Here is a 25,628-nt window from a genome sequence, read left to right as displayed (position 1 = left end):
AGTGCCTGACAAATACAGAAGTGGATGCTCACAGCCATCCACTGGACTGAGCACAGGGCCCTGCCTGACAAATACAGAAGTGGATGCTCACAGCCATCCACTGGACTGAGCACAGGGTCCCCAATGAAGGAGCTAGAGAAAGGACCTAAGGAGCTGAAGGGGTTTGCAGCCCCATAGGAGGAACAACAATATGAACTAACCAGTACCCTGAGAGCTCCCAGGGACTAAACCACCAACCAAAGAGCACACATGGTGGGACTCATGGCTCTAGCTGCATATGCAGCAGAGGATGGCCTAGTTGGACATCAATGTGGGGAGAGGCCCCTTGTCCTATGAAGGCTCTATGCCCTAGTGTGGGGAAATGCCAGGGCCAGGAAGCAGGAGTGGGTGGGTTGGTGAGCAGGGGGAGTGGGGAGGAGATAGGGGGAGGGTGTTTTTCGGAGGGGAAACCAGGAAAGGGGATAACATTAGAAATGTAAATAAAGAAAATATCCAATAAAAACAACAACAAAATGAGTTCTCCATTAGCCAGTGACACCAACAACCCCACTACTCGTCTCTAAGCGTTAGCAATGGACCTGGGGAGGTGGCTCGGCGGGTCAAGTGCTTGCCTTAGAACCATGAAGGATTGAGTTTGGTCACCAGAACCACGTCCCCCCACACACACTTCAAAGTGCAGAACCCCTCATCCCAAATTGCTGGGCACAGTGACATTTGTCTGCAATCCCAGCACTGGAGAATTCATAACAGGAGGATCCCTAGGACTCAGTAGTCAGCCAGTGTAGCTTAACTGGCAAGTTTCCAGCCAATGAGAGACTGTGTCTCAAAGGAAGTAGGTGGAGTTACTGAGTATAGTGTAGGAGGTTGTCCCCTGGCATGCTTACTTAGAGTCTTGTGCACCAGAACATACAGATCTATATCTATATCTATATCTATCTATCTATCTATCTATCTATCTATCTATCTATCTATATACATATATATGTATATATATGTATATATATACATATGTGTATATATATGTATACATATATATGTATATATATACATATATATAATATAATATGTATATAATATGTATATAATATATATGTATATATATTTCTTTACATACATATATATATATATATATATATATATATATATATGTAAAGAAATCCACTTGCCTCTCTCAATCCCCTCAATCCGATGCATCAGTGCGTCTCATCGGTCCTGCCTCCAGAACTGTCATCCATCCTCCTTTCTCCATCTCCTGTGACACTGGTCTGTGCGCTCTTCCGCATCCTCCCCACCTCCCCCCTCCTCCCTCCCTCCCTATTTCATCTTTTTCCTCTTCAATCTGTTCCTCAAAGGTCAGCCAGATTAACTTTCATAAAATGCAAATTCCATCATGGCGCTTTCCCTCGGTTCCCATCGCTTTCAGACTACCATCTGAAATCATAGTTATTACCCATGAGGCCTTGTGCCCGGCTCGGGCTTTTCCTTAGCCTCATCACATGCTGCTTCCCATCTCAGCCGCTCTGACCATAGGGGTTTCTCTCAGGTCCTCAGATACTCTTCAACTCTGCTTCAGAGACTTTGTTTCTCCTGTGCACACTTTGCAAAGCCCAGTTTCCACCTGGGTTACTGCCACGGGCTCCAGGGTTTCTGCTCTAAATTCTGTTGTCAAAGGGCCATTTACATCTGTCTAATTTCAGCTTCTTCTCCCTCGGCATCTCCTGTACTTTTTTCTGGCACCTTCCATAAACTACAGTTACCTTCCTGATTTCTTTACTGACTTGATCCTGCTGGACCTCTAACAACTAGCGTAGATCCCGGGGCGGGATGGAGGGTTGGGTGGACAGCAGAAGAGATACCAAAAATTAAATAAAATAAATATTGCTGCATAAAGCCAATGAACAATATGTCCCCCTTCAATAAATAATATATGGGAGGGGAGAGAAAGAAATACCAGTACTTTGTATGTGCAATGTACAAGCAAGCACCACATCAACTTATATTAATAATTTTTTAAAAACTTGTTAAGATTGCTGAAGATATTTTCTGATTACATCGAGGGGGTGTTAATAAACATGTTTAATTCCGGAAAGAAGAAATCTGACCACATCCTGTTAGTTACTAGATTCTGGGGCCTTTTAAAAATTATTATTTTTCATCAGTATCTTATAAGAATAGTTTTTAGGTGTCAGTAGCTGTTCTGCTGAAGCGTCCCAACTCCCCAGGAGCTCCCCCCCCCCCCGATGATTCCATTCCTCTTGACAAGGTCTGGCTTAATTGAGTCCTGTAGGCTCAGATAGATTTGCATATATGCCTAATAAGGTAAATTGCCAAAGCCTCGCCACAGCTTTGTAAGCAAGAATCATCGCAAGGTGTGTGAGGAACACTTTCAGAGAGGTCCCTGGAGAAATACATAATCACTTATTTATCGAGTATAGATTTTCTTAATGTGCCAAAATATGCCTCAGGCTTTTCAGTTCAAGTGTCACAGCTTGCTAGAAATGTTGAGGAATCTAGCCAGTGGACACAGAACAGATGTTTTCCTATGCTTAACAATTTTGTTTTCCTTTGAAAAAAAAAAAAAAAAAAAAACCTCCCTAGCTTCCCACCACTGTGTATACAGGGATTGCTTAAGTTGGGTCTTTGGAGAGAAATGAGACAAATCAGAAGGGAATGTAGGCTTTGGAAACCACAATGTCAGAAACCAAGTTCAAAGCCATAAAAGAAACATGGTACAGCTTTTTACATCTGGATGCTGGAGGAAAATGTCCAGTTGTCTGTCCAGTATCAGTGTGGATAGTTTAGAGATAAATAAGGACAGGAGGGCCCATCCAGTAGCCTGTTATGTCTGAATCCTAATGACCACATCTAGGATGGTGGTATTCAAACTTAGTTTCTTGGTTTGGGCAGAAAAACAAATAATTAAAGCCAGTAGATAACATTATCACTCAGTATTACTGCAGATGGACTAACCGTATAATACCGAAGAGAAGTTCTGAGCCTTGACCCAATTATGGAACACTCTAAAAAAATTTATTTAATAATCCTAGACTAGCCTGACCCTACCCCTGAACACCCTTAACCAATCCCAGGACACCTTTAGCCAGGGCTAAAATATTCTGACTCAATCCCAAGGCACCCTTAACCAATCCCAGACGCAAATGTCTCAGATAGAAATGCATTCCTTTGATTTTCTGGTCATGACTGTGGATTTGGGGTGGATCACAAAAAAAAAAAAAAAAAAAACAATGCAAGCCAGGCCTGGTGGTGCAGGCCTGTAATCTCAGCCGATCGGGAGACTGAAGGAAGATGATTCCAAGTTCAATTGCCTTGGTAAATTACCAAGACCCTGTACCAAAATGAAAATAAGGATTAAAAAGGCTGGTTGGGGTTGGGAATGTGGCTCAGTTAATAGAATGCTTGCCTAACACACACACTCACACATGCACACACATGCATACACACAAGCACACAAAACCCTAGGTTTAGTTCCTAGCACCACATACATGGATGTGGTGGCACATATATGTAATTCTAGCACTCAGAAGGCAAACCTGGAAGTTCAAGACTATCCTCAGCTACATAGTAAATATGAGGCCAGCTGAGGCTACATGTGACCCTATGTCAAAACAGGGGGGGGGGGTGGAAGGGGATTATTATAGCTCAGTGGCTGAGAACTTGCCTAGAATATTCCAAATACTAAATGTAATAATGTAGTTCTCTCTCTGTGTGTCACTCTCTGTCTCTCTGTCTCTGTCTCTGTCTCTGTCTCTGTCTCTCTCTCTCTCTCTCTCTCTCTCTCTCTCTCTCTCTCTCTCTCTCTCTCTCACACACACACACACACACAAAACTCTCCCTCCCCTCTAGTTAATATTTGGAATCACTTATTTGCTTCTTTCTACCCTCCCCCAATGTGCTCCCACGGGCACATGAAATAGAGTTTGTCTGCCTCACGCCAGGCACAACACTCCATGACAGAGAAATACCTGTCCTCGCTGTAGGCAGAACCCAGGGCCTCATGGAACCTATCATCTCATAGAAGAGATAAAAGACCTGTGACCTGCCTGAACATTAAAGTGTAGCTGGAAGGTTACAAAAATGGAATTTACTCACAAGTGGTGACCAAGGAAGTGACCCTAGACATTCCCAGGAGAATGAGGACAAGAGTGGAGTGGGCACAAGGAAGGAAACCGCTATATTCTTGACAAAGGGGGGAAACTTGGGCCAAGTCACCAAGGCTCTGCAGCCTGAAACATCACGGAGGAGGAAGTAACAGAAAGGGTGGAGGCGTGAGCAGTCTTGAATCAGGAAGGACAGGAAAACCTATGCTTGAGAGAGTTGGTGGGCACTTGGGAGTCACTGAACCCGTGTTGGGAGATCCTAATTGCACAATATAACGTGGGGGAAAATGTCCACGGCTAATAGCTTCAGTCCACACACACACACACACACACACACACACACACACACAAACACCTTGATAGGTTAGTGTTCCGCAGCCGTGACAAAATACCGGAGGAAATCAACTTTAAGGAGAGGAAGATTTATTTCTGTTCACAGTTTCAGTGTTGGGTCTGCTGGCTCCACTGTCTCAGAGCCTGAGATGAAGCAAAACATCACCGTGGGGGTTGTCACAGTGAGGAGCAGGAAGAAGTGCAAAGCTGTTCATTTCTACATCAGAAGGCAGAAAGAGAAGGAAGAAGAACGGTCCGGTCGGGGGCAGACTACACCCTTCAAAGGCACACTTTCTCCTACTAGACCACACTTACAAACATTTCTACTTCTCTGAAGTACCACAAGTTCAGTGTCTTCAACACATGGTGTCTGGGGGAGCGTCCCAGATCAGAAAACTGCTCTGATTTAACCCCCCCCCCCCCGTAGAACCCGTGAGTTTAAAAGCTTGCTTGTCAGATGGCGGATGTTTGAGAAGGTTGTGGAACCTTTAGATGGAACCTCATTGGGTGAAGCAGGTCATTGGGGTGGGCCTGAAGGTTACATGGCCCCGCCCAGCTTCCTGTTCACTTTTTGCTTCCTGAGGACTGGTGACCTGCCAGTGTCCCGTTCCCACTTTCATGGCTTCCCCACTGCCGTGGACTGTCTGCTTTCAAACTGCAAGCCAAAATAAACCCTTCCTTCCTAAGACTGCTTCTTGTCAAGTACTTGGTCACAGCAGTAAGAAACAAAACGAAAAAGCTCTAACGGCCAGCATCGCTTCTCAGTTTTGCTAACCCTCTCCCAGCAATGTCATCTTCAAGAATCAGCCGGCATTATCAATTTCTTCTCGTCCTCACTTGGCCACACACCAGCTGGGTCGTTTGTAGGTCACTGGGTCATTTAGAACACACCTAACGGTGGACTTGTGTTTTTCTCCACGTTCAGGGTTTCTCGTGAGAGGAAAAGGGAGAACAAAAATCATGAAGAGCTTCCAGAGGGCCACCACTCACCCCACGGTCAGATGCTGCAGGACAAGGAGGGCGTCTGGCGTCCTGGGAGCAGAACTGAAGAGGCAGGAGAAGAGCAGGCTGCGGAGGAAGGACCTTTCCTCGGCAAAATAGAACTACGAAAAGATACGCAAGGTAGGAGAGCCCAACCCTGCTGTACATACATACACTGTGGGCATAAAGGATTACAAAACAGGACCCCGGACCTAGGAGCCATGCCCAGGACAAGGGCAAAACTAGTGTTCTAAGACTAATCATATATAATATGTAGTATATTCTACTTTTTTAATGTTGTAGTAACAAATCTGCAGAGCGACTACCATCCATGATGAAGCTTTTGGCTCAAAAGCTCTACTTTCCATATTACTTTTTTTTTTTTTGCATTGTTATCACAAAATACCTGACAATAACAACATAGGAAAGAAGGGGTTTGTTTTAATAGATTTCTATTTTAAAAATATTTATTCTTTGTGAATTTCATAATTTCTGCCGCATTCATCTGAATCCCTCTTCCTAACTCTCCCAGGATCTACCCTCCCCCCGCCCCCGCAGCCTTGTTACTTCTTTTTAAAAAGGAACCCATTGAGTCCAGTTTGTTCGGTCTATCTACTCTTACCTTTGTGGTCACCCACTGGAGCATGGTCCACCTACCAGAGGTCACTCCCTTAAAGGGAACTAACTCTTTCTCAAGCAGCCATGAATTACCAATAGCTCCTCAGCTAGGGTTGGGGTTTTATACCCATCCACCCACCCCCATTCCTTGCAGAGGTTTGTTGTTGTTATTATGTTTGTTTGTTTGTTTGTTTGTTTGTTTCTGTCTGGGATGTGCATAAATCTTGTGCTTGCTGTCACAACTGCTCTGAGCTCAGATGTGAAACTGTCTCATTGTGTCTGGAAAATACTATTTCAACCTATTCATCCAAAGCCTACATCACTCTTACGACCTTCCTGTTCCCTCTTTCACGGTGATGACCTTTGAACCCTGGGAGGAGGGATGTAACATGGATGTCCAATTTAGGGATGAACACCCCAATTACTCTTATCCTGTGAATGGTGACCAGTTATGAGACTCTGTGTTAACCACCATCTACTAAAAAAATGAAATTTTCTAATGTGGGTTTATAGATGTAATAATCTATGGGTGTAGTCATAAGTCATTAGGAGGTGGCTTAATATTATGTTCATTTAGTAGAATAATAGTAGTATGTCCTCTATCAGGGCCTATTATTTGTCTAGACACAGGTTCTTGGCCTGATAATGGTGCCCAAGTCTGACTTTTACCTTATAGAATGGGACTTAAATCCAATCAGAAAGTGCCTGGTTCCTCCCATGATGCTCATACCATTATTGATCCAGTGGGCATGTCTTGTCAGGCCAGTTATTATAGCTCACAGGACTCATAGTCTGGTAAGACTGTTGGTTATATATCTCCTCAGGAGGTGTGTATAGCACCTTTCAGGTCTATAAAAGCTAGCCAATAGGGGTGAAGCTTCCTTATCTCTTGACTGTATCAATAACAATGCCAGGCATTATTATTAATGGCAGGCTTTAACTCTCATGATCTTAGACCAATATAGTATCAGTGGGCATGCCTTGACAGACTGTTTATACAGTTCCCAGAGGTCATAGCTGGTCAAGATGTTACTGACTCAAAACAAATCCTCAGAAAGAGAATCTGACTGAAGTGTATGAAGCTTGACCTTTGGGGATGCTTGGCTTTGGCAAGGGGCCCACAACTCCTTGCCCCTTTGCTTTTGCATGTATAGAGTTGGGTTCCTCCATGCTGAATGGAACCTCCAAATCCAGTGAGGTTCATACCTGAATCCCAGAAACATTCCCATATCGAGAATAGCTACTAGCCAACGAGAGTCCTCTTCGAGTGTGAAGAACAAACCTTGCCGAGTGCCAACAGTAGGTCCCTTAAGAGGCAGGGTAATGATGCTGTTGCTGAGAGAGCTAAGACAGAGTCACGCCATGGCCCCTCCTTCCTTTCATCTTGCAGAGTCTTTTTTTTTTTTTATTTTAAATGGAGGAATTTTTTATTCCTATATTGATTTATTTGTGAGACAATGGTTTATATTTATTTGTTTATTCATTCATTTACAAGTTTATAGACAAAGTCTCATGTAGCACAGTCCAGCCTTTTACTCACTATGTAGTAGAGGATGTCCTCAAACTCCAGATCCCCCTGCTTCCAGTTCTGGAGCGACAGCTATGTACCACCAGTTCAAGTTTACATTGGGGAACAAACCTGAGGCTTTCTACATCCTACGCAAGCACTCTAGCCACTGAGCTGCCAAGTGAGCTACACCCCAGTTCTGGCAAGTTCTCCTTTCTCCCCACTTTTCTCCCTTGCTCTCAGCTTCACCTGTCATCAACCCACAGAATTGTTTTAGCAGGGAAGGCAAGGAAGTTACCCACACTGCCTGAGCTGAGGGAGCTTCAGAAGCGAGGTGGCTTTACATTTTCATGTCTTTCTCTAGCTAAAGGAGTCTAACTCTTTGCTAATACATAACGGGTCTGCTATGCAGGCTTCAAAGACAGAGGGACAAACCAGGAGATGATTCTGAGGTAGATAGCTCTCTGTGACCTCACTTACAATCTGAAAGACAAAGGCCCTCCTGGTCATGAACACGGAGCCATTAGTGCTGACTAGATTGTCAAAATGCTTTTGCCCAATCCTCCCAGTGACCTCCAGGGGCCCAGCCACACAGAGTGCAGAAGGGGTCTCACTTTATGCAGACACCACAGGCTTTATGAAGATGTACAGTTTAGGTCCCCAGGAAAAATCCTTGTTGCCGTGGCGTTCCAGCCCATGAGAGCTAGGAACGCATGACCTTGATGAGGAAGAGATTAGCAAAGTGAAAGAAGAGGGAGCAGAGATCCTTTATCTTGGGATAGAAGCTTTGGCTTTAAAGCCAAGGAAGCAAGAAGTCATCCATGCTTTGAAGGTGATGTTCCAGTCAAGGGCTGTATCCATCTCCTGCCAGCCAGGACACCACAGCTTTCCCACTGCCACGCACATCCAGGTTGACTCTCTCCCAGCTTTCCTGGAGTATCTTCCTCTCCAATTCTGTTTAGGGACTGCCTTAGGGTCTTGCTGCTGTGAGCAGACACCGTGACCAAGGCAAGTCTTATAAAGGACAACATTGAATTGGGGCTGGCTTACAGGTTCAGAGATTCAGTCCATTATCGTCAAGGCAAGAGAATGGAAGCATCCAGGCAGGGATGGTGTAGGCAGAGCTGAGAGTTCAACGTCTTCATCTGAAGGCTGCTAGTGGGAGACTGACTTCCAGGCAGCTAGGGTCAGGGTCTTAAGCCCACACCCACAGTGACACACCTACTCCAACAGGACTTCCTAATAGGGCCACTCCCTGGGCCAAGCACATACACCACCACAGGAACCAAGCTCCCCCTAGCTTCCCTACCTCTATACTACGCGTTATTTATGCAGTCAGCAAAGTGTCAGGAGCTTCAGACAGAGCTGCACATGGAAATCACATTCTGTCTTTCACTCAGCAAATACTTGCTGACCACCTACTGTGTGTCAGGCACTGCTCCAAGAACTGAAAACATTCTGGAGAATAAAACCAATAAAAAAAATGGTCAGAGGCATGAAAATAATGTATTATCCAGTCTCCAAGGCATCCTATCTTTGCAGAGAACAGTTCTGTTGGGGGGCGGGGGTGTTGAGCATCTGTCTCATCTGCAGGTGGTCCCATCTGGGCCAAGTAAATTTTCTCAGGCAGTTAGCGCTCAAGCTCTGGGCAAGGAATGTTTGGGAAACGTTTATCCTTGAGCCTGAGTTCAGAACCCACTCACCATACTTCTTTCAAGTCTGTGTGTTTCTTATTTACCTCCCACATCAAAGCAACTAGAATTTTCTTCCATCTCAGGGTGTCCTCCCACTTCTGACCCTAAGCATTCAGGAAATCACAAAGCAAGTTTCCAACAGATGCTTTCGCCAGAGCCAATCAGGTTTCCATATCTGTCAGCTTACTCTCGTGTCATCTTCCAAGCCCGACATCGTGTGGAGGAGGAGAAGTGGGGTAGTGGGGTCTGGGTAGCCTTGCTGGTTTTAGAGCTAATGAGCTACAGAAACAAGATTGGCTTCCATTGACTGACAAGGCACATACAGAAATGTTAGTATTTCAAGTGGAATTGCAGTGTGTGCATGGGCATGTGTGTATATGTATGTGTGTAAGAGAGAGACAGACAGACAGAATCAGAGTCAGGCATGCTTGAAAAAGAAATCAGTTTGCTTGGAAATGTGTGGTTTCCACAGTAAATTTTGGAATCTATGTGCAGACAAATGGCAGAGATGACAGATGGAAGAGTCCCCAGTCCTCCCTCCTCCAAAAGCTGTGTATTGGATGCGACCGATGCCACAAACCTTGCTTAGAATCTGTTTCTGTTTGAAAGGATCAAGGAAAACTTGGGAGACTGCAGATTTAAAAAGCCTGCTCCAATTTATCCAGACTCAGAGTAAGCTCATCTTTCAGACCAGTATTGCATAACCACACCTCCTGGTGGGGCATGCCCACTCAGGCTGGGTTGTTTCACAGAACATGACTGGTTTTGGGGGGAAGAGTTCCAAGGACCCATAGTCTGCCATTGTGTGGACACCAGTGGCCTTGCAGGAGGTAGCATTTAGAGTCAACCATTGAAATACATCTACTCACAAACACTGCCCTTCATCTCCTAGAACAGCCAGCATTCTAAGAGAGCCTAGATGGTAGCCAAATCCTGACTTTGCTACCGTGTGTGTGTGTGTGTGTGTGTGTGTGTGTGTGTGTGTGTGAACTCTGTGTTGTACTAGCAGCTCCTTCTTCTGATTTTCACAACACAGCAGAGTTTAGAATCAGCCTTGGTTTGTTCCAGTTTATATTTTCCAGAAAATAAGTGGGTTGGTGCCAGTGAGCCTTTTTCTGTAAACCGAGGGTGGGGTGGTGGTTAATAGCACACTGTAGCAAATGAAGAGGCTTGACTCCCAGACCCATGAGCTTCCAATGTGTGTTCCTGGCCAAGTCCCTTAACCTCAGAGTCTCTGCTATTATCTCTCCACCACTGGATCAGAGTCCTCTTGCCACAGAGGAAATGACCACACATCTGGTGGATTAAAACAACATCTGCCAATTATGTCTGCTTTTATGGGTCAGGAAACTGGACAAAGCTTAGCTGACTCCTATCCTTGGCATCCCCTTGTGGCTCTGGGTTCTTGGCAAAATCCATTTCTTTGCAGTCTTAGAACTCACGGTGGCTTGTCTCTTGAAGGCTTTGAACCCAAGATCATTTCTAAGGGACTCAGTGAGTTAGGTCAGACCTGCCAAGATGCACTCTTTGTTTGTTTTTATTTGGGGGGGGGTATGAGTGGTTTGCTTGCATGTAGGCATGCATACCATATGTGTGGTTCCTGTTGAGACCAGAAAAGGGCATCAGATCTTCTAAAAACTAGAATTACAGATGGCTCTTAGCCACTTTGTGGGTTCTAGGAAACAGACTGATGCCCCCTGGAAAGCGACAAGTCTCTTAGCCATGGAGCCATTTCTGCAACCCATAAGCACCTCCTTGATCCCTTTAGAGTCACCTTATAAGGGTTTTTAAGCTACAAAAATCCCTTTATCTTTGCAATATAGTGCCGTAGTCATTGGAATGTTGGATCATCACATTCAGCAACCCAGGTCACATCCAAGGACATGGATCATCCAGGACATTGGATCATATGGGGTTAGAATCCTAGGCATCTTAGAATTCCACCTGCCATACCCTGTACAATAAAGATTCAGGTTCTGTCTTACACAGTCCTTCTGAATACTCAAGCCACAGGGTAGAGCCCTTGCTAGGAGCTGGGGGAGTTAAAAAATATTATTGTAAAACTTGTTTTAAAAGAAATCACAAGCCAGATGTGGCGATGCATGTATGTCACCCAGCACTTGGGAGGCAGAGGAAAGAGGGTCAGCTGTTCAAGCCGACTTTGGTTGCACAGAGAATCTGAGGCCACCTCGGGTTACATGAGGCAGCTGTGAAAGTAACGATAACAGAAGCAAATTTAAATGTTTAGAAATTACAGTGTTTCTCTTGCATTAACAGCTTTCTCCTGATGCAGAAAGGCAAGAAGCCTTAAAGCTTTCATACAACTGTATGACTTTTAGATAGACAGAAAGATAGATAGATAGATAGATAGATAGATAGATAGATAGATAGATAGATAGATAGATAGACAGACAGACAGACAGACAGACAGATATTTAAAACTCCAGTGTGGTTTTTTTCTTTTTTAAGCATATGGGAGCCATTGTCACAAACAAAAAGTGCTTAAACAAAACACTGTAATCCATAGTGTGATCATTTCCACCCTCAAAAAAAAAATCCCCCTGGTTTGGCATCTAGCTTGCAACACACAGGAGCAACATGGGAGGTTCCAACACATTACCAGGACCGGGACCTGCTACTCCAGCCAGCGAAAATTCACTGCCCCTACCTTGAACACTAAAACCCCTTTAAAAATAGTTCTGAAAGGTTCAGTCCATACAGGGCTTGCTGTGAGAGAATGAAAACGTAAGTTCAACCCCACCCCACCCTCAGAACCCAGATAAAGCCGCAGAAAGTGCTAAGTGTGATTCTGGGCACTGGGGAGGTGCAGATGGGAGGGTCTGGAAAGCTTGCCGACCAACCGGCCTAATTGGCAAGCTTCAAGAAAATGAGAGAGCCTGTCTTAAAGGTGCTGGAGAGCCAAAAGTGGGACCCAGGGTTGTCCTGAGGCCTCCACAGACATGGGCATGGTGGCGGAGGCAGGGAAGTTGATATTTTTATGGAGCCTGCACATGGCAAGGCCATTTCTCAAAGAAAACAAGAATAAAACCCAAAGATGTAGGGGTGCAGCTCAGTGGTGGAGTATTTGCCAAGTATATGTTCTTTTCTTAAGAGGAAACAGAGTCGTTCAGCAGAAGCCTATTTTTACCTTCAAGGGCTCAGAGTTAAGTAGGAAATACTTCTCTATCTGTACCCAAAGAGAAGTATTTTCAGCATCAAGGGCATGGGATTAATTTTGAGGTTACAAACAAGTCTTCTTTTAAAATTTCCAGTTTTCTATGAGTATGTGCTATCTCCGAGTTTAATCACTTCCAGAGAACGCCTCCCTGCTTCTCTCCCTCCTCCTCCCCCTTCCCCTCACCCCTAAAAACCATACTAAAGAAAGAATTTTAAAATTATCCAAATGTCCTGGTTATCTCACAATAAATAAAGAACAGCCTGGAATCTCCCACTCCCCCACTTCCCTACGCCTTCTCTCCTCCCCAGGGCCGCCTCCATCCCAGCCTGGGAGGGGCCGCCCCTGATGCCTGCTGGATGCACAGTCCTTGAGCCCAGCAATACTGGTTGCAAAGGCAAACGTTAATGGCTAAGGGGGCTTCAGCAAAGCCCCATGAGACTGGATTCCCCTTAAGATAATGCTGGAGTGGCGGAGGACATTTGAGATTGAATGCCATGTGGGCTCTGGTGCCTGGGGTCTAAAGGGGAAGTCCCTCCTGGCATATTACATACTGCTTCGAGTTCCAGACAGGCATCCCAAGAGGCAGAGCATCTGGGGAGAAAAGTCCATTTTCACCTCAGACAGGCATCTTCACAGTCCTCTCCCCACAAACTTGTTTCCCAAACATTGATTGAGCCTCTGTTGAATTCCAGACACCCCATTAAACCATGGTAGCCCAACCATCACCTGATTCCACCACTGAACATGTTCAGAGCTGGAGAGATGTCTGTCAGTGAAGTGCTCACTGTACAAGCATGAGTTTGACCCCCAGCCCCCCATGTAATAAATGGTGGCACACATCTGAAACCCCAACACTAGGACGAGGAGAAAGATGGACGTTTGAAATCCATTGCCCAGTCTAACCTGACAGGAATGCAACAGACTCAGGGAAAGCCCCTGCTTCAGTTGTTGGGGACCCACATGAAGACCACACTACACAGCTGTTACAGATGTGCTGGGGGTTATGGTAGACCCAGCCCATGCTTGCTCTCTGGTTGGTGTTTCAGTCTCTGGTAGCCCTCAAAGGTCCAGGTTAGTTGATTCTGTTGGTCTTCTTGTGGAGTCTCTATCTTCTTTGGGCCCCTCAATCGTTCCTATAACTCTTCCACAAGACTCACTGAGCTCCATCTAATTTTGGGCTGTGGGTCTCTGAATCTGTTTCCATCAGCTGATGGGTGGGGAGCCTCTTCAAGGACAGTTTGCTAGGTTCCTGTCTGCAAACATAACAGAGTATCATTAATAGTGTCGAGGATTGGTACTTGCCCGTGAGATGAGTTTCAGCTTGGGCTGGCCATCGGTTGGCCATTCCCTCCATTTCTGCTCCATCTTTTTCCCTGCACATTTTGTAGGCAGGACACATTTTGGGTCAAAGTTTTTTTGGGTGAGATGGTGTTCTTATTTCTTCAGTGGGAGTCCTACCTGGCCACTGGAGGTGGCCACCTCAGACTTCCTATCTCCCACTACTAGGATTCTCAGCTAAAGTTACCCCCATAGGCTCCCTGCTGCTTCCCCCAACCCCTGTCCCAGGTCTCAGGCACATCCTAGAGATGTCATCCCTACTGATTTCTGTTCTCTTTCCCATGTTCTCCCTGCATCTGATTTCTCTATCCCATTCCCTTTCCCATCCCCTCACCCACCCAGTTCCCTCCTCCATCCACCTCGGATATCCATTTTATTTCCCCTTCTGAGAAAGATTCAAGCATCCTCCCTTGGATTCTCCTTGTTATTTGGCTTTTGGGGGGGTCTTTGGAGTGTAGCGTGGTTATCCTGTACTTTATGACTAATGTCCACTCATCAGTGAGTACATGCCATGAATGGTCTTCTGTCTGGGTTACCTCACTCAGGATGATATTTTCTAGTTCCATCTATTTGCCTGCAAAATGATCATGATGTCCTTGTTTTTAATAGCTGAGCATTATTCCATTGTTGTAAATGAACCACGTTTTCTTTATCCATTTTTCAGTTTAGGGACATGTAGGTTGTTTCCAATTTCTGACTATTACAAATAAAGCTGCTATGAACATAGTTGAGCAAGTGTCTTTGTGGGATGGTGGAGCATCTTTTGGGTATAAGCCCAGGAGTGGCATAGCTGGATATTGAGGTAGAACTTTTCCCAGTTTTCTGAGAAACCACCAAATTGATTTCCAGAGTGGCTGTACAAGTTTACACTCCCACCAGTTTTGATCTTAGTCATTCTGATGGGTGTAAGGTTGCTTTGATTTGCATTTCCCTTATGATTAATTACATTAAACATTTCTTTAAGTGCTTCTTGGCCATTAGAGATTCCTCTGTTGAAAATTTTCTGTTTAGCTTTGTACCCCATTTTTAATTGGATTATTTTAGTGTTTTGTGTCCAACTTCTTCAGTTCTTTAGATATTTTAGGTATTAGCCCTCTGTCAGATGAAGATTTTTTTTCTCATTCTGTAGGCTGTCATTTTATCCTATGGACAGTGTCCTTTACCTTACAGAAGTTTTTCAGTTTCATGAGGTCCCACTTATTAATTCAGGAGTTCCCATTTATTATTGATCTTAGTGCCTGAGCCATGGGTGCTCTCTTCAGGAAGTTGTCTCCTATAGCACTGAGTTTAAGGGTAGGCTCACTCTGTTCTATTAGATTTAGTGTATCTGGTTTTATGTTGAGGTCTTTGATCCACTTGGAATTGAGTTTTGTGCAGGATGATAAATATGAATCTATTTGCATTCTTCCACATGCAGACATCCAGTTAGACCGGCACTATTTGAAGATGCTCTCCATTATCCATTGTATCAAGTGTCCAAAAGTGTGTGGATTTGTTTCTGCTTCTTGGATTCTATTCTTGTCTGTTTCTATACCAGTAACATGCAGTTTTTATTGCTATTGCTTTATAGTACAGCTTGAGGTCAAGGATGGTGGTACTTCCAAAAGTTCTTTATTTGTTCTGGATTATTTTAGCTATCCCAAGATTTTTTGTTTTTTTTCCATATGAAATTGAGACTGTTCTTTCAAGGTCTATAAAGAATTGTGTTGAAATTTTGATGGGAATTTCATTGAATCTGTAGATTGCTTTTTGGTAAGATGGCCATTTTTACTATGTTAATCTTACTGATCCATGAGCATGGGAGATCTTTCCATCTTCTGATATCTTCTTCAGTTTCTTTTTCCAGAGACTTGAAGTTCTTGTCATGCAGGTCTTTCACTTGCTTGCTTAGAGTTACACCAAGGTATTTTATATTATTTGAGGTTATTGTGAAGGGTGCTGTCTCCCTAACTTCTTACTCAACCTGTTTATCCTTTGTATCAAGGAGTGCTACTGATTTCTTTGAGTTAATTTTGTATCCAGCCACTTTGCTGAAGGTGTTTATCAGCTGTAGGGGTTCTCGGGTAGAATTTTGGGGGTCACTTGTGTATACTATCATATCACCCACAAATAGCGATACTTTAACTTCTTCCTTCCTTACTTGTATCTCCTTATCTCCTTCAGTTGTCTTATTGCTCCAGTTAGAGGTTCAAGGACTATATTGAAAAGAAGGGAAAAGAGTGAACAGTCTTGTCTTGACCCTTACTATAGTGGAGTTGATTTCAGTTTCTCTCCATTGAACTTGATGTTGGCTATTGGCTTGCTGTATATTGCCTGTATTGTATCTAGGTATGTGCCTTGAATCCCTGATATCACCAAGACTTTTAACATGAAGGATTTTGTAAAAGGCTTTATCAGCATCTAAGGAGATGATTATGTGTTTTTTTTTCTTTCAATTTCTTTATATGATGGATAACATTGATGGATTTCCATATATTGAACCATTCTGGCATTCCTGGGATGAACCCTACTTGATCATGGTGGATGATATCTTTGATATGTTCTTGCATTTGGTTTGTGAGTATTTTATTGAGTTTTTTTTTTTTTGCATCAATTTTTATAAGGAAAATTGGTCTGAAATTCTCTTCATACAATTTCATAGAGGCTTCATAGAATGAGTTTGGCCATTTCCCTTACTTCGTTCTCTGTTTTCAATCCTTTGAGAAATGCAAGGCTTCTACTCAGCCTGAAGGAGGTGTCGAGGAGGCCCACAGCACACAGCAGCCCTGGCCCTGTACCACAGGAGCTACTTCTATAAAGGAAAAGGAAATGAATGAGCAGCAGGGTTGGCCCAACAGAGGAAACCTTCAAGATTGCCTAGGGGATGCAATGGTCTTAATTACCCACTGGTGCTCATGCATGAGAGGATAAATGGCCCCCTCCTGCGTCTTTGGGAGGGAGAGTACACTAGGAAATTCTCACGAATCCATGAAAGCTGGGAAGAGGTGATTAAGGAATGTGGCAATGGAATCATTTACTCTAGAAATTTGGGACTTTATTAGGTTTTTAATATAAAGGAGCCTTGGGGCTAGAGAGACTGTTCAGTGGGTAAGGTGTGTGCTTTGCAAACATGAGGACTTGAGTCTGGGTTCCCAGCTCTCACGTAAAAAAGTCAGGCACAGCAGCATGCATCTATAACACCAGTTCCAGGGATCAAACTTGTGCCATGACTACACAGCAAGCCCTTTTCTGACCAAACCCAACCAGAGCTATTTATGTGCTCCAATAGACTTGCTCTGTAGTTGGAAAAATATCATGCAGTCTACGCGTCCTAAAGTATTTACCATCTGGCCTTTGAGGAGAAAGTTTGTCAGCCTCTGCATTAAGATAGAGAATTGTCCATCCATTCAGCAAAATGAAGGTTTGCACAATTGACTCCTTAGCTAACCTGATTAAACATCCACGCTGGAGCGCTGATAATATTCCCTACACAGTTAAATCCCCACAGTGAGGATCCACTCAGCTCACACAGCTGCAGCAGAATGACTTCCTGAGAATACACACTCCCCACAAGGCATCTCTGAGCATCACCTAGGAATTCCACAGCACCTTTATTCGCCAGTTCTCTATCTTATTCAGTTCTCCAAAGGAACATTCGTGTATTAAAAGGAAACTTAACTAGCTTGGCTAAAGGATATGGTCCTTTTAGTCCAACAATGGCTGTCTCACAGTAGAGATGTCAAGAACACAGTGGCTGTTCAGTCTATGAGGCTGAATGTCTCAGCAGTTCCAAACTGGGCACTGAAGCCCTTGACAGTTCCTGGGGAGCTCCTTGTCTTACATCAGAATCCTAAAGAAGCTGGAGAGTTGGCTCAGCGGTTAAGAGCGCTGACTGCTCTTCAGAAGATCCTGAGTTCCATTCCCAGCAACCACATGGTGGCTCACAACCATCCGTAATGAGATCTGATGCCCTCTTCTGGGGTGTCTGAAAACAGCTACAGTGTACTTATAGATAATGAATAAATCTTTAAGAATCCTAAAGAAATTGGTTCTAATACCGGTGAAGGAATGTCCCCAGAACCAGTTAGATGAACTTGCCGGTGAGCGTGTGAGCAAGCAGAGAGAAAACCAGTTCTTTCTACCACGTCCACCTGGACTGCCTCCAGAGGGGGTCATCCACATTCAGGATGAACCTTCATGTTGGAAATCATCTAATCAAGAAAATCCCTCACCCACCGTAGTGCCAAGTGGCTTGTGATTTCAGTTAGTCAAGTTGACAACAGATTGGCCTCCACTCATTCCCACCATGGCCTTCCCATTCTTGGCTCTTGGTGCTCTCGAGAGTGCGTTGTGATCTCTTGTCATACCCTGTGGTCAGACACTGCAAAAGTAACCCTGTTCATTGTAGCAAAGAAGCAGGCAGCAGATCCGGGAATCCTAGAATACAACCTTTCTCTTCCTGCGAGTTTGAAACAGGATGGAAGTTGCCAAACCCTCTGGGTTCTATGAATCTACCTCTAATTCCCTTAGGGGCATGTGACAGCAAAGACGCAGGACAAGGTCGTGAACTGTCACCTCCAACAACAAAGAGCATCCGAATATACGACGTGAGCCCTTTCTCTTCTCCTTACCCGTTGCAGGCTGAGAAGATGGGTCCTCACAGAAGGGTGAGCGGAGGGCATGGGGAGCCCTGGCTGGGTGGGTGGGGGGTCAGGATTCCCACTCAGACCCTGTCACCTGCCTGCCATTGTTTCTCTGAGGTTAATGGAGGCATTTCCCACCCAGGAATCCCTCCGTTCTGCCTCCATGCCCTGAGTGTCTGCTGTGCACATGTAGACTGCATAAGGGGTGGTCTTTACCCCTTGATGGCCCAGAAGCCCTCTTGTCTTTCCCACCATTGATGGGCTAACTGTCTTTCCCACAGGTAATAGGTTCCTTTCACTCTGTGGGAAATGTGTTCCACCAACACTTCAGAGTTATTCTGAATTTTTATCCCTACTATAGACATTTAAAAAAATCCAGAAAATCCAAATCGAATTGCTCACGTGGGTGACAAATTTCTGTGGGGAACTTCCTACATGGTCTGCAAGCCATGTCGGGGGTGAACGTCCAATTGGGGCAGGTTCTGTTAGTTTTAAAACAAAATCCCAATTGTTCGATTTTACCAAATGGAGACTCAGAGGCCAGATGTTGGGGTGAAAGCCTGCTAGCTCAGAGAGGCAGACAAAGCACCCAGATAAACTTCCTCTTCAACCAGCATCACAGAAGGACAAAGCTCCTCCACACGGTCTTAAATACCCTTCAAACTGAGTGTCCCTCCTTTCTACTTCCTGTGCATCTCTCTATCGGTCCCCATGACTTCCTCTTACTCTATGGATTCTTCCTATGTTCACTCCCTGTCAACCGGTTGCTTGCTCTGCCTCTTGACTTATGGCTGACTTTAATCTTGTTTACAACAAACAGAAAGCTCCTGGATAAAAGGTGTATGCCAGGGCTGAGCCACACCCCAACAAGAAACAGGCTTTTCCAGTATACAATCTCAGGGTTCACAGTATGGTCAGATATCCTGCAACAAGGTTCAAATAGAGAGAGATACTAGCAGGGAGTTACATAGGGACAGAGAGCCCGTGAGAGAACGCTGTGGGTGTCCTGAGGAATGCTAACTTGGCTAAGAGTTTAGAATGGTTCCCAGTGTGTGTGTGTGTGTGTGTGTGTGTGTGTGTGTGTGTGTGTGTGGTGGGGGTAAGTTATTGGAAGTCAAAGTCAGGATCTTAGAAGATGAACAGGAATAAGTAGAAGGCACGAGAACAATAGAAGATTAGGATGGGTAGGGTATGAGCAGAAAAGATGTAAACTTAGATCCTGTACTAAAAATACAATGATGGTGAGTGATGGTGGTGGTGATGATGACGATGATGGTAGTGATGAGGATGATGATGGTGATGAGGATGATGATGGTGATGAGGATGATGATGGTGATGATGGTGATGCTAAATCTTACAAAGAAAGTCAACACAGCAAATAGGAAGAAAGAGCAGAAATGGAGATGGAGAGAGATGGAAGAATCACTATTTTTTTTTTTACTGCAGAGAGAGCTCCATGGGTGGTCAGCTCTGGTCACAACCTGGTCTTGGTCCATCTGAGGTCCATCACCAACAAGCCATAGCTCTTCATGGTAAACCCTGAAATGGCCTTCCTTTGAAAGAGCAGCTATCCTGAAACTACATCTAGCCACTTACATCTGATGGCAGAGAAGGTGACAGGACCTAGAAAAGCCCCCTTCCACACTGCTGGATCAGTTTTCCCATCTGGGAAGGGAAAGGCTTGATTCTTGAGATCTGATTGGCCTCAAATGTTTGTCACTCCTCCGTCATCATCCCAGGTTGACTCTCTCACTCCCTATCTGGGGTCTTTTTGGTTAGTGCTGGAAGAAACAAAACCTGGTCTTGTTTCCTGATATGTGGGAGACAGGATGTGGTCTAACTCCCTCACTGGGACCAAGTTCCTGTGGTGGCTCTGGCTTCCCACACCCTCATTCCACCACATGCCTAGTTAGAATGGGAGGTGGGGGGAAATTCAGTTGTCAGCAGCCCAAAGCCATTAGCCACCAATCTCAGTTACTGGCCAGATTCCTGGCTTTGTAGAAAAAAACAAACAAGAAGCAAGCTGTGGAGAGAGACAGTAATTTCTGGGACTCCTCCACTAAGAAGGGAGCCAAGCACTCCTGGGGGAAGTCTTCCGGGTGAGGCACACATGCGCAGATCACGAGGTGGAACTCATTGTACAAGAATGATTTGTGTTGTCCGGGAAAATTTTGGGACCTGTTGACAGTTCAAAGGGGTCAAGTAAGGAGAGAGAAACAAGTTGAGGATCCTATGGTCAGAAACTAGCAAAGTCAGGGAGGCAAAGCACTGTAGTTATTTTTCTAACTACTGTGAGAAAATGCCTGATATGAGCAATTTGCAGAGCGGAGAGTTTGTTTGGACTCAAAGGGATGGTCTACAGTGGGCAAGAAAGCCTGGTGGTCAGAGCAGGAAGCAATGGTGCTTCTTTGATACGCTGCTTTCTGTTCAGCCCAGGACCCCAATCTACAGAAAGGGGTTACCCACATTTACGGTGGGTCTTTCTTCACACTTCACTTCATCTAATCTAGAAAAAGCCTCCAGGATAGGCCTGGGTTTTTTGCCATGGTGATGCCGCACCAAGAGTGTGTGTGTGTGTGTGTGTGTGTGTGTGTGTGTGTGTGTGTGTGTGTGTAGTCCCCTGAGTCAAGGTCCCATAGTGAGTCAGCACCGTTTGGGCTGGAACTCAGTCTGTGCTCTGGCCCTTGGGGCGTGGCGCTAGGACTCCTGCTCAGATAGGGTTTTACTGCTAGGAACAGACACCATGACCAAGGCAACTCTTATAAGGACAACATTTAATTGGGGCTGGCTTACAGGTTCAGAGACTCAGTCCACTATCATCAAGGCAGGAGCATGGCAGCATCCAGGCAGGCATGGTGCAGGAGGAGCTGAGAGTTCTACATCTTCATCTGCAGGCCTCTAAGACTCAAATCCAGGCAGTTTAGGACTAGGGTATTAAAGCCTAGGCGCACCTACGCCAACAAGGCCACGCCTCCTAACAGTGCCACTCCCTATCCCAAGCATCTACAAACCATCACAGCTCCCGAGAGCAAGTGGAGGGCCTGGCTCTTTCCTCTGTCTCTCAAGATAGCAGAAGGCAAAAGCCAATGAAAGCCCATCTCATCGATGAGAGGCATGAGCGAGAGCTGCCTCCTGTAGAGTACAGCTTGTCTAACGATGCGCCCTTGCAAACTGGTCCTTTGCAGGCACGCGTGGCCCGTCTGCCCCAGCAGGGTCCTTTCCGGCACCTTATGGACATGAAGGCAGAGAAGAGGCTGGCGGGTTGGAAGGAACGCCGTAGCCGCTTTGGTGACATCAACGTGCACAAATGCTATCAGTTTGGGCAGGTCTTCTCTCCTTTCCAGGCTCTGGCCACCACAGTAAGTTTCAGATTAAATCCTCGGGGGCCACCAGAGACAAACCTCAGTTCTTCATCCTTGTCAGGAGTAGATGAGTCAGTTTTGGCCCCAAGAATGCCGAGTCACAAAGGGTTAGAGCTAACCCCTAACTCAGTATCTTAGATTGGCAAGCATCTATTCTCCGGACTCATTATCTACAGGAGAATATACTTCTGTCGCTCACTTTCAGCTCACAGAAAAGGAGGGGGTAAAGAGCTGAGACTTGTCCTGCCATCTGCTGCCATAAGTAGTCTCTCATATCATATGGGACAGTGACCTGTGGGAGGAGTTCAGGGGATAGGGAGAAGGCAATGGCTATAGCTGTGATGTTCAGAGATGAGGTAATTCCAAGGGAAGGGCTATACTGGAAAGGAGAGGCAGTTGGTATATGTTCTTGTGGTCTGAAAATTTGAGTGTGCCTCTGCATTACTTGGAAAGACTGATTAAAAAAATGTAGATTCCCAGGGCTGTGACAATGACTTAATGGACTGTGCAAGCAATAAGGGCCTGAGTTCAAATCCCCAAGCATCTACATAAAAAAAGCTGAGCGGAGCGTGGCCCCATGCATACCTGCAATTGTAGCTCTATGGGTGACCAGGGGCAGACACTGGAGGATCCCTGGGGCTTAGTGGATGTCGTCTAACTATGGGTTCAGTGAGAGACCGTGGCTCAAGAGGAATGGCAAGGAATGATAGATCAGGACATCTACCACCCTCTTCTGGTTTCCATGTACCCATAAGTGTGCACACACATGCACACATGTGCATACACACACACACACACACACACCACACACAAAGTGTGGATCCCAAGCTTTTGTGATTTCAATTATGTGGCGGGTTTTTGTCAGGAGGGGGCTTGGAATTGCCTTCCTGAATTGTTCTGCATACTGACTTTGTGCTTTATTACCCAGTCAACCATGACCCAACCTAGCTTCTACCATGGCACCCACAGAAAATTATACATCTTGGAAGGTACAGTGGGTACGTAGTGGGTACCCACTAGAAGGGTAACTAACAGGGTTAAACAACTAGAACCCCGAGCGCGGAAGAGACAGCATGGGAACTGCAGCTAGTCACAGTCCTCCGACGTGTGCTGGAACCTGCTTGTTGCACATCTGTACTAATGCTTACTGAACATCAGGATCAGCCAGGAAATTAGATATATTAATAATGTCTAACCTTCCTCAGAACAGTTAGATGAGAGGCTAGGGGTTGGATCCCAGACATCACATCTGCAGGTCTTCAAGCTCCGCAGATGAAGTCACCAGCTCATCCTTAGTTTTCCAGGACTAACTTTGACATTTGTCCCTTGCAGTTTCCAACTTTTAACACATGGACTCTTGAGTCTCGGAAGACTCCGAGGTCCTCGTCCTAAAAGCAAATCTCCCAGCTCCTTTGGACCGGAGCAAACCAGACGGTTTGTCGTACTAACCACATTCCCATGTGAAGTTGAATTTGAAAATTACCACTCTCTGACCTTTCTAGAAACTAGCCAAATTTCATCTTCTGTCCACTCACCACCAATATTCTTCAGACACTGTGCTTGTGTCCAGGCCCAAACACGAGAAGGGAAATCCACACCCCATCCCCAAGAAGCTTCTGTCCATCCTGGAACACACTGCCATGAACCAAAGTCATAAACTGATTACCCAGAAGGAACTAAGAGCCATTCGTATCAGCATGTGGTGTTGCTGCAGAACAAACCCCTACAAATGGATGCCTCCTCTATGGGAAGAGACTATCTCCCATGTGGTAGAAGGAACGGTGCCCATGTGCTAAGTTATTAACTCATGTCATGTTGCAGTAGTGGCTTTTCTGTTAATGTGATAAAACATTCGTTAACAAGAAACAATGGCCCAAAGGAAGGGTTTATTCAGGCTTATGGCTCCAGAGGGATAGAGTCCATGATGGTGGGGATCCTGCAGCATATGGCGACAGGAAACCAGCTGGTGATGTATTTCTACACACAGGAAGCAGAAGGGCAGAACAGGAAGTGGAGGAAGGCCACCCCCCCCCCAGTACTTCCTCCAGCAAAGCTCCACTTCCTAAAGGTTCCACAACCTCTCCAAACAGCATCACTGGGGGCCAGTTCTCATTCAAATTACCCCCCCCCCGGGCTCAGCACTGAAGACTGTGCTAATGCTTAATTCTCACGCACTCTGTCGAATGAGCATCGTGCTCACTCTGTACACAGGACCTAAAGCTAGAAAAACACAGCTGCTTGTCTGCAACTGTTAGCATTCCATAGCGAAGCCAGGGGTTGAGCCTGGGAGGTGTAGCTAAGCACTCCCATTTACAGCTCCCTCTGGTGACATCAACAGGCATTCGTGACCTCCATGCTCCTTCTCACCACAAGCCTTCTCTGCTTCACAGGAGATGCGAAGGTTGGTGCTGCCCAGAGACCTGCCCATGAGTTCTCACAGGCGGAGAATAAATACTTCATCCCTCAGTGACATGAATCTGCAGGATTTACCTTTGTCTCCAAAAGAGCTCACATTGGGAAAGGATGATGGCCATCATGAAAAGGACAAGCCAGTGAGCCAAATTAAAAAGCCTTTATTCCCCCCAATAGTTAAAGCGACAAAATATAACGACATGAAATGAAATTGCAAAACTGTATTGTGGTCCCTCACTACAAGATCTGACATAAAAACAGAAAATGTCCAGGGAGCCAGCCTCACATGTGACCGTGTTTATATAGTCCATATAAAAATGACCATATTATGCTCTGGCACAGGGTGAACCATTAGGAAGTGTAAGAGACACAACCAAACCCAAATCCTCAACGACACTTTCCTCAGAAGCCTGAAAAATTAGTGGGATAAGGCTGGCACTCTGTGCACCAGAAGTCCAGCATTGTTCATTCGCTACTCCTGGGATATTATATGAGCATCTTGGGTTTAGTTCCTCACAATGCGGTTAATCACAGAGTGGGGGTTGGGGTGGGAGAGAGACAGAGAGAGAAGAGAGAAAGAGAAAAAGGAGAGAGAGAGAAGAGAAAGGAGAGAGAGAGAGAGAGAGAGAGAGAGGAGAGAGAGAGAGAGACTGTCTCCCCAGTTCAAAGAAAGTTCCTCCTTTGCTGGAATGGTTGGCTCGTCTCTAACTATAAAGGAAGCTAATAAAAATCCTATTGGGAATGTCCTGGGAGACAAGATGTAAAATCAGAAAAAGAAAGGAACACGGATGATGGGAAAGCAATTAAGATCTGGGACATTCAGTGGTTTATAAATCAGATCATGACAAGGAGAAATGCCTAAGCTAACTGAAAACAACCCTTTTTATAATTTATAAACACAAAAGCTAACACTGCTCTCCTAAATGAACTCTTCCAATCTAAATAGCTTCCATTTTCTTTGAATGTTTAAAAGCAATATATGCTCATTTTTTAAAAAAAATAAGTTATTTTTAAAAATTATGACCACGGATCTCAGTATTTGAAGACCACGTGCACCTGCATCTAAATCCTTCAGGTCAATTGTCAGGGCCTTACCCTCACTGACAAGGCTAATGCTATGCTTGAGCCAAGATATGTTTGCCACGGTTTATACTGGGCTGTCTTGCAGCCCCATTGCCCAACATTTCTCTAAGGGTCTTTTGGTTCTGGGTCATCAATTTCACATGCAGGTCATAAGTAAACTGCCAGACCACATGGATACAAAACCAAATCTCTGAACTCAGAGGAAGTGAGAAATGGCTTGTTCTAGAACCCAATATGAGTAACATAACTGTACTGGCTAGCTTTGTGTCAACTTGACACAGCTGGAGTTATCACAGAGAAAGGAGCCTCAGTTGGGGAAGTGCCTCCATGAGATCCAGCTGTAAGGCATTTTCTCAATTAGTGATCAAGGGGGGAGGGCCCC

General features: G+C 45.1%; 1 protein-coding gene across 2 annotated transcripts in view; it reads left to right on the top strand.

The window, feature by feature from the left end:
• LOC110332648 overlaps positions 1-25,628 on the top strand; it is a 37,960-nt gene that overhangs the window by 7,781 nt on the left and 4,551 nt on the right. Inside the window, exons 2-5 of one of the 2 annotated variants that reach the window (XM_021213946.1) lie at positions 5,377-5,573; positions 18,277-18,413; positions 21,575-21,748; positions 24,142-24,345. In XM_021213946.1, coding sequence (XP_021069605.1) covers positions 5,377-5,573; positions 18,277-18,413; positions 21,575-21,748; positions 24,142-24,345 — 712 coding nt within the window. Of the gene's footprint in view, positions 1-5,376; positions 5,574-18,276; positions 18,414-21,574; positions 21,749-24,141; positions 24,378-25,628 lie in introns of those variants that run through there. The other variant, XM_021213947.1, reaches the window with a different exon arrangement.

This window comes from Mus pahari, chromosome 14 (genome assembly GCF_900095145.1).
Source record: "Mus pahari chromosome 14, PAHARI_EIJ_v1.1, whole genome shotgun sequence".
In the NCBI taxonomy this organism is placed as follows: domain Eukaryota; kingdom Metazoa; phylum Chordata; class Mammalia; order Rodentia; family Muridae; genus Mus; species Mus pahari.
The sequence above is the reverse complement of the archived record's forward strand: the minus strand, read 5'-3'. Positions and strand labels throughout refer to the sequence as shown.